General features: G+C 34.5%; 1 protein-coding gene across 1 annotated transcript; it reads left to right on the top strand.

The window, feature by feature from the left end:
• The first annotated feature begins 1,354 nt into the window (after nt 1-1,354).
• On the top strand, nt 1,355-6,472 carry LOC129574532 (proteoglycan Cow). Its single transcript, XM_055456615.1, has 9 exons — nt 1,355-1,897; nt 2,043-2,094; nt 2,183-2,285; nt 2,413-2,538; nt 2,699-2,850; nt 3,515-3,631; nt 3,753-4,016; nt 4,124-4,261; nt 4,409-6,472. The coding sequence occupies exons 1-9, from the start codon at nt 1,799-1,801 to the stop codon at nt 4,513-4,515; spliced, it is 1,158 nt and encodes a 385-aa protein (XP_055312590.1). The 5' UTR covers nt 1,355-1,798; the 3' UTR covers nt 4,516-6,472.
• Nucleotides 6,473-10,194: the final 3,722 nt, after the last annotated feature.

Below are 10,194 nucleotides of genomic sequence, written 5' to 3' on the forward strand. Positions count from 1 at the left end.
CGTTTTTAAATTTTTTAGAATCGTTTGGAAACGAAAATGTTGGAATGATTTAAACATTACAAAGTTGTCATTAAATACTAAAATAAAAGTTCATTCCTTTAAAATAACTCAATATAAAAGGTTCTTTACTTTAATACCTCTAACAAAAAATGGTTTGAATTATGCTTTGTTGTGCCCATTTAACCACGAATTTAATGATATTTTTGTAAATTTTTGTGTTTGAAAATTCGCGAAAAATGGTCAAAATACAGGGAAATACGGGGTATTTATTTACCTTTACCGAACAATGGGACACATATGTCCCATCGCGCCAAACGCAATAAAAAGTGAAAAAAAACGTTTTTAATAAATAAAGTCGATGATTTTCGGAATGTAATGGACATTTCGCACAATATTCGGAATTTTCAGCTTTAAAAGTTCCACCGTTAAAATTATTATTAAATTATTTGGCGAAACTTGAAAAAAAAGTCAGGTTTTTTTTACTATGGTTCTATCCAAGTGCTTTTACAACAAATATCCAATACTTTGGTACTTTCTGATAGGTACATTAATTCTCTTTCAAAAGAAATCAATTTTACTCAAAATGGTTGAAAAATGTAGAAATTACAGATGAAAAATAAAATGGGACATATGTGTCCCATTGGTCGTCAAAGGGTTAATACGGAATTTTAAAAAAAGAAATTTCGCGTTGTTTCATTAACAATTTGAACTAAAAGCTCTTCGCTTTCATTGGAACCATTAAAGCTCTTTGAATATCAAATAAAGTAAAAGCAAGCGTTTTTTCATGTTGTTGAAACGAGAGTGAATGAAAAGGTTTCTATAAAAGCTTAATGCTGATACAGACAGAAGAAAAAACGAAATACGCTGATATCCTTGCAAATGGAATTGCATTGAATAATTTGGGTTCAGTGGCGTATTCAGTGAAAATGGATGAGCGACGGTGGGGAAACATGGATATTTTACGTAATTTATTATTGGAATTTGCATTTTTTTTCGTTGCTTTCATTCAGATGCATTTCATATTACACAATGCAAAATGAGCTAATAACAATAATGCACATCCACAACACAGGAGCCCATCGGCGGGCACGACACCTCATCGGAAGTAATGCGCATATATATTTTGTCTACCAAAGGAATTGCTCTCCAATACATTCACATACATATACATATACACAGACACGCACATCACGTATCATCCATTCGCTTTTACGAACAACATGCATATACATGTATACGTGTGTCTATGACACTTCAAAACTTGTGTACACGTACAATTTCCATATTGTACAAACACAAATACGACACACGCACACTCACCACACACACATACACATTCACAAATATACACGACGAGTCGTCGAATCGTACTCTGTGTGTATATTCTAACGAAGTGGTAAAAGCGTTTGTGAAAGGAAAAATTGATTTTGCACTCGCTCACAATTAAATTTCTAAATTCAATTTGAACGTGCATTCTTTTATCAAATTAAATCGATTTTATTTTGGCATTCGGCAACGACTCGATAGCAAAAGGCTTTCATCGATTCTCGTTTCGCAGACAATTCAGCAGTTTTGTGTGTGAAAAGAGGGAATTTGTGTTGTTTCTGGTGAACGAAAGAAACAAACAACATACGAAGGAATTTTTTTTTCTTTCGGTGGGGTGCATTTACGTGTACTGAGGGTGTAGTAGAGTAAAAAGAACAACGAACCGAATTTTTTTTTTCATTTTTACTTCCCGTTTTGCGGAGAGAAAGAAAAAAAACATAGCAGGAAACAAACGCGAAAAGAAAAATTCACGATGAATTTCATTTGGGCAATATTGGCATTGTCAATTTTTACAAACGATTGTTTAGCAAAGAAGAAAAAGCTCGATTTGGACTTTGAATTTGTTGATAAGGTATGGCAATTTTTTTTTCTTCATCAACATAATCTCTCCCACACTCCCTCTCTCTCTCTCACACACTAGCTTTCATTCAGTGTCGAGTGTGTCTGTTTTGATTCAATGGTTTTGAATCTCTTTTTATTAATTTCCATTTGTATAGGTGGAGAAAGATGTGCAACGCAAAAGAAAACAATGGATATATGACCCAAAAAGTAAAAATTTCTTTCTTCCTCTTTTTCTTCATTGAAATGTTTTGGCTTTTTTTTTGATTGTCATACATTTGTTTTGTTTGTTTTGCAGGCGACCTATGTCAACCCCTCAATTGTAAAAAGCGTGAATTGTGTTTACTTGAAGACGCTTTTACCGCACTTTGCGTATCAAAGGCTATGCTTCACAAAAATCGGTTCGTATTGCAACAAAATTCGTATTATTTTACGAATAAAACTCAAATTGGCATTACACACACGATAATACAATGAAAGCTAAAAAAAAAAAAAAATGTATTTTATTCCATTTGAATCTGTGTACAGCGATGAAATCATATCCGTATCAACTCAGAAAGTAGCCAAAGTTGGAAGCGATGGTAATGACAACATTGGCAGCCCCAAATTTTCGGACGAAATTTATCTAACCGATGACTACTATGGCAACTCAAAGTAAGTGATTATGTGTTTTTACTTGTGATACTAGTAGAAGGAAGTGAATACAAAAATTTTGTCAGTTCACAGAGAAAATGTGGTGAAATTTCTTGATTAAATCGATTCTTTACTCTACTCGATTGAATTATTGAATTGTAATTGTTTTTCTTTTTCGTAGGAAGTGCAAGCCGTGTCCAAGTGGTAAACAAACGTCATTCGTGTGCGGTTCGGATAACCGCACATATTCATCGGGTTGCCGCTTAGATTATCACAATTGCGTTCATAATTCACCGATAAAAGTCAACTGCAAAGGATTTTGCCCATGCAAAGGTATCCCAACTTTCCTACCTGTTCATTTCAATATTGACTTGGTTGTTTTTGCAAGAGACAAATTCTTTCGTAAAACAAATGAAACCCATAGTTTCTCCTATATAGACGAGAAGAATGCTTTTCTGCGAAGTGAAAAAGTTTTGCGGAAGAAAGGCTGATTTTTATGGAATTCTGTTTTTTTGCTGCAAAAATTTTTTTTCGCCGTCAATGAGTAGTTAATGAAGAAGTATTTATTGTGGGTATGTGTGTAAAATGCCAAAGGCGACACCTAGGGGCTTCTATGTCGGTTTGGCATTCGAATTTTTATTCACAAATTCGCCGCTGCCATATGATTTCTATGTAAACATTCGCACTCGCATCCGTATAGCAGTCGTATTTCGCTGTTCTCGAACATTCTCACGAATGAGAGTGTAAATGTTTACATAGAAATCGTACGGTAGCGTTGCGAATGTGTGCACAAACACGAATGAACGAATGAATTATGTAGTCACAAGTTCGCTGTCATAGCCGCATTCGTCGCATTTGCAAACATTTGCATTTTTGTTCTAAAATGCGAATGCATTCGCAGCATCCGCAAGAGATAAATCCATTTTGGGCGACACTTAACTCATTTTAGAATTCATTCAATGTTCGCAAACTTATTTCGGAAAATTGATTGAAAAAGTTGTAGGTGAATGTGCACCGCAAGAGCTCACCACCATCGGAAATCGTTTGTTGGATTGGTTCTCGGTTATTATGACCGACACAAAGAAACAAAAGCGTCGCATTGCCAAGTCTGAAGGTAATTATTTCCACTGAATTTAATTCAATTCTTCTTCTGGTATATAGGGTGGCAGAGAGCCCAGGCAACAATGGAATAAACCGCAAAATTACACACTAATTTAATTAAAAAAATCATTTAGCTCATTTTCCGGCTGCTTGCAAAATCGAGGCAAAATGGATGTTTGGCCATTTGGACATCAATAACGATGGTTCATTGTCGACATCGGAATTGTTCGACTTGGAACATGATCAAAATGAGCGATGCATCAAGCCGTTCATTGACACATGTGATGTGGACAACGATGGCGCGTTGTCAACACGCGAATGGTGCCGTTGCTTTGAAAAGACGGATCGCCCATGTGCAGCTGTACGAAGACGAATCAAGTATGATTTACTGGCCAAAGGTATGTGTATAATAAATGTGTTGGTGCGACCAATGTGGGTGCTGGAAGGGTGCGGGACGGGCATCTGTAATTGAATTAAGCTCATCATAATATAATATTATTTTTAGATGCATATGTGCCCGATTGCGATATGCAAGGGTTTTATCGACCAACACAATGCCACAGCAAGATTGGTATCTGCTGGTGCGTCGATAAGCATGGCGTTGAATTTGCCAATACACGCAAACGAGGGAGACCGACTTGTGGTAAGACTTAACAATTAGCTAATCATTTTGACCATTCATGTCCAATTTTTCATTAAATGCAACAATGCTAACGAACATTCTATTTTCCATTTGTGTTTCTTTTTTACCCATCGTGCTCGCGTGTCGTTCGTGTTGCTCGGCACACAGATGAAGTCACCAAGAACGTAGTGTCCCAACCGTCCGACGATGAAGATGACGATGATCTAGACTACGATGATGCTGAGGCGAGCGCAAATGGTCCACTAAACTACTAAAAACAAAGCCCATTACCAGCTTTCAACATTATATATCTCGCACAGTGTGTGCGCGCGCGCGTTCACTCTTTCATCCCAATGCGACAAAATCTCCCCTCCCCCTAGAAGAAGAGCAGAAATAAAAAAAAATCGCCTAAGAAAAACCAAATTGAAACGCAAACCACATAGACTGCATTAAAATCCAATCAATTTGTTTATTTAGCGCATTTTTTTGTTGGTCTTTCATCTATATCCGTCTTATATAGAGATTTAAAGCATTTTTCTTCTTTTTGGAATATTTTCTACAATTTTTCAATCACTTTCGAAGAAAAAAAACAATGTAACACATCCGTCAGGTTTATAACCGCACTAGATTTGTTTTTTTTTTTGCTGTCGTGTAGTTGGTTTATTTTGTTGTGGTGATGGTGGTGATGGTGATTTTGCATCACACCTAAATCCAAACCATTTACAACCTAAAACTTTGTCTGTTTAATTTCGTATGAGAGATTTAACGGTTTAAGGTTTCGTTTTCGTTCCGGTCTTATTTTTTGTTTGTTTCGTAGCAGTTTTGCGATTATAACGATTAATTTCAATTGAATGTAGAGTGTGATCGGAACCGAGAAATTCATGATTTTATCTTTTTCATTTTTTTTCTCTAAATGTTTGTGTGTACTTTTCGTAAATAAAAATTGAAGTAATTCAGTTGAATGGGAAATAAATTAACTAATATTCTACCAATAAACCAAATTATATCCCCTTTTTTCAGCAGAAAAGAAACAAAAAAATTCAATAAATTTAAATCACACGTAAAATTAAGAACTAAGCGATAAGATCATGGTAGACCTAACTTATGAATTAGTTGAACTAAATCAGAAAACTTCGAGAGAAAACAAAAACGAATATTAATTCACAAATTCTAGATCTTAAATTATTCTATAGATATATATAATCTAGTCGATTAGAAGACGAAGTCGGTCGGTTGGTCGGGTCGCGATCAGGTTGAAAAAAAAACAGAGAAAGAGAGAGAAAAAGTTTCTTGATGCTAAATTACCGTTTGGTCACATCGAAATCACTTTTTGCGAAATCAGAATGGTTTTTTCACACGAACAAAAAAAATATCATTGACCAATTAGCGGCCAATCGACTGACCTAAGCTGTAACACAAAAGGCCAATGAATATATATATATATTAAATTAAAATATGGAATCAAAATCATTTTCTTGGCTATAGCGCATTTATTGCTTGTTTTTTTTTTTAATTCTGGAATGAATCATTTTTTTTTAAATTTAATTCAATTTGGTCTCAAGAGGTTAATTTTGGTTTTTAAATTCCGCAAAAGTGGTGTAATCAAATAGAGTTAAAAGTAATAACTGGCGAAAAGCACAGCTGAAAAAGCTCCCCGTCCCCAGTTCATTTAGTTAATTGGCTTAACGGGGCTCTTTTCTCTTAATGGGAATTTGAAGCCACCGCCCGTTTTTTTTCCTCCTGATTTTTTTTTCGTTTTATTTTATTTTTTTTTTTTTTTTTGGTTGAAGAGAATACAATTTGCAATAGATAAGTAAATAGATATAACGGAAAAAAGATGCGAAAAATGTTTTAACTACTGGAAAAATTGTCTCACTAAAATCCAAATGGTTTCTTCGTTCATTTCGTTTTCTCTTACATTGGTCTCAATTGGTATTCAATTTTCTACGTGTGTGAGTGTATAGTTTGAGTATATTAAATATTCGAACAGCATTTGTCATATCAATTTTTGGTTTGTTTTTCTATTTTCGGTTGTTACAATTGTTTTGTGTTCGTATTTTTATTCTTTGTTGTACTACAATGGAGTATGAAATGAAAAATTATGAAATTTGTTTTTAATTGTAAATTTTTTCACTCATTTTCTCGTGTTGTTTTTTATATATTTTTTTTTGTTAATTGTAAAAGTTCAAAGTAAACAATAAATGGAAGACAACGTTTGAAAGATCTTTAAAATGTTGGTTGTTTTTTTCCCCTTCTTCACTGACTGTGTGTTAATATGTGTGTCTTTTTTAAGCTTTTAATATCAACTTTGAAGAGTTGCTGTTGAGGGTTGCATGCGACCAAAGTGCAGAAAAGAACATTAAAAAAAACGAAACTTTTGGAAGTATTATAAATTTGGTGTATTGTGTTGTAAATATTAATCCCCTGGTGTGACAACAACGATGTAATGGAACACAGTAACAGCAAATACACACCGTCGGGCATGCGACGACGAGATGGATGAAAAACGCTGCGGTCATGACAAAAGAGAGTGTGTTAAATTTGAAGTGCTAGTCATTTTGTGGAGATGCTTTTCATCTGCTTACAAGTGCTGCTATTTTTTTCGGGGAGGTGGAGGCGGCTGTTGAATAAATGATGAAACCAGGCGAGTAGTTGATTAATTCCATCATCGCGCCAAACCAACTAGCTAACCAAGACAAACAAACATCTTTTGTTGTCAAAAACAACACACACATATACATTAAAAATGCAATACTCAGCATACGGCTCTCACATTTTGTTGGCCTTCAAACTTTCTTCCACTAGTCACTCATTGTTGTCTTTTCGTGTGTTACCGGGAATTTCGCATATATTTTATACTATAATAACATCTGTGTGTGTGCTGCTTAAGCATTTTGGCTAATGGTTCTCATATTTAAGGCGAACTTTGAATAGTTTATGTACGTGGTTCAACGCAATGAACTCACTTACTCGGTTAACCATAAAACTGACCATACCTATTATTCTTAATTAGTTGAAAAGTAATTTCTCATTCCTGAATTTTTCTCGCTCTGAATACAACAATAACTGGCTGAATTGAGTTTGTGTGTTCGTTTTCCCTTCTTATTTGTTTTGGTATTTTTTTTTTGGCTTGTGTTGTTCAAAAGTTACCTATATGTCTATATTTTATTTATATCCTTTATGTAATATTATATTTCATAAACAAATAAATTATACACAACACAATTTGAATTGCCACATAAGCAAATGTTTTCGAATCGGTTCGGATAAATCGGTCGGTCGATCGGTCGATGTGGAGCTCCCAACAACAACAACACAACAAAAAGCATAATTTCAAAATGATTTTATCAAAATAATTTAAAATTATGATCAATTTAATAACTCGATTTTCCCATTTAATGGACCAACCATGCAACAAGATACATGCGTTCGTATGCAAACAAAGAGCGCCGACGAGATACAGAATGAGATATATTTGTCTCTTGAGCGGGGCGGTGTGGCATGGCACGCGCGCTCCTGTATGTGTGCGTATCTGATGGCCGCATCGTGTTATCATAACATTACACTAAATATATTGCAAAATTGGATGGCAAATGGCATAATACACCAAAATTCCAGTACATCGTTGACAGAATATCGTGATAAATAGATAAAATAACTACCATCCTCTCTTATCCATTACCACCCCCCCCCCGCCCATTCTCGCCTCGCACCTCAAACACCATTTCTTATTTATTATTCATTTTCGAATAAATTAGTTGCGGGAACACGATTACAAACCAAAAATAAATACAACAACACCAGCAACAGCGGTAGCGAAATCAACAACAATGATGACAAGTTGTCATTGACAACGTTGAACAGCAGGAAAAAAAATAGAACTGGCCGAAAATAAAGTACACAAAAAGCACCGAAGCGAGCTCAGTGCATTCAGTATTCAAATATGCAAGTATATTCTCAATGAGTGTCCCATTGCACACAGTGGGCCATCAATTATTCAATGTCGAAAGGAATACAAGCGAACCAACCAACGAACGAACACACGAAAAAAAACTATTCTGATTATAATTTCATGGCATTCTCTTCAGTGAATTTAAATAGATCTGCTTTTGTTGTCATTGTTGCCGCTGCCGCTGCTGCTGCTGCTGCTGCTGCTCATGTTGTTATTATTATTATTGTTTTTGTTTGGAAATGAATTATGGACATAATCCTTAAAATTCTGCTTCTACTGCTGCTGCTGACAAACTACTTATACGTTAAATTCATGTTGTTGTTGTTGTGGTTGTTGCTTTTTTGTTTAAATTACCAAATAATTTGCCTAAAATACTATGTTTGTAAATTCTTTTCAATTGCTTTTTGTTATTCCAAAAACCGAATGGAAGAGAGTGGACCAAAACCAAAACAGAACCAAATAAAAATGAGCGAGTATGTAAGGTATTTATTAAGCCGAAAATATTTGAAAATTCGGTGTATGTTTTTGAAATTTGTAAAACATCATAGTTATTCAATTTTCTCTCTGTTGTTCATTTATTATTTTTATTATTTTCTGTTTAGCAATGAATTATACGTTCGCTACAATATTTTTTTGTTTTGTTTTAATTTATCATCTTTGTTCAATATTCGCTACGATTTGTGTTGTCCTATGTATGTTGTATCGCAAAAGTTAACTTGTATTTTGTTATTCTCTTTCTATATATAATAGATATCACTTAGTGAGTGCGAACGAATTTGTATGTAATGTGAGTGTAAGTGTGTGTTAGTGTGGTTGTGTTACAAGAAGACCATACGCGATATTGCTTTGGAATTCCGAACATGTGCAACGGTAGATGGCTTCAAAAATTGCATATATTTAAATCTTGGAAGAAAACGACGAAAAAAAAAATTTGCATGCGACAAGTCTTTACTACTCAATTGCTCTTTCATTTTTCTTATTTCTCTATCATTTTTTTTTCGGGCAGCGAAAATAGTTCCTTAAACGACAATATAATGGTTTCTCTATAGACCTCTAAGAATGTTTTTCACGTAATGTGTGGCTCCACTTTTGCAATTTAGCGTTTTTCATTCGCCGTCCGTTTCTTCGTTCACTCACTCGCTCACCACTTTCTTTTCGTTCTCTCTTTCTCTCTATCTCTCGCTTGCATTCGGTTGGCTTTTACTCCTTTCGTAGCCATATTGTGTGCGATATACAAAAGAAGGTGCGGGCCTTTGTTATTGCATTTACCAGAGTCACGTACATCGAATGTAAAATGGAGGTTAATTTAAAAACTACTGTGTGTTTGTGTCTGTGTGCAATATTGTGTGTTGGGTATTAGGCGAAGATATGAGAGAAATTTCGATGTGGTATTATGTGTGTATGTGGAAACTAATGAACATATGAAAGACAAAAAAAAAAAAACGGAACGAAATGGTTCGACCGAACCACCAAAAATAGACGAAAAAAATAATATAATATAACCGAAGAAGAGTATGTTACGCGATAGCCGAAAAATCGTTCACTATCATAATCATATGCTATGTATGCACATTGCATATTTTGGTATGGTACATATGCATCGTGCATAGAATAACATTTTTATTTCTACTATCTTTATGCATATGATGATAATAATGATTTTTGTCATTTTTTCGTTCTTGATTCAATTTTTTTTTGTTTCGCAACTTTCTGGTAAATGCTATCTGTGTGTGTATATGTATTCTGTTCTGTTCGTTTTTTCTTCTTGTTAATTTTTGTGTGAGAATATTGATTTGATATTTGTGTGATTTTTTTGTGTGTTATGGTTTTGGTTTGAAAAGTCACAATTTTTACTGTTATATCATATTTGTTTTTTCTGGTTGAACTTCTTGTGTGTGTTTTTTTTTCGCTCTTCATTCGGTGCTATTATCGCTCGTGTCTCACTGTTTATTGTCGGCGAAACATTACAGTTGAAGCATAGACTGTTGCAACCAGAGTAACA

Source organism: Sitodiplosis mosellana, unplaced genomic scaffold (genome assembly GCF_009176505.1).
Source record: "Sitodiplosis mosellana isolate CC-2019 unplaced genomic scaffold, AAFC_SMos_1.0 Smas_scaffold_6165, whole genome shotgun sequence".
Taxonomy (NCBI): Eukaryota; Metazoa; Arthropoda; class Insecta; order Diptera; family Cecidomyiidae; genus Sitodiplosis; species Sitodiplosis mosellana.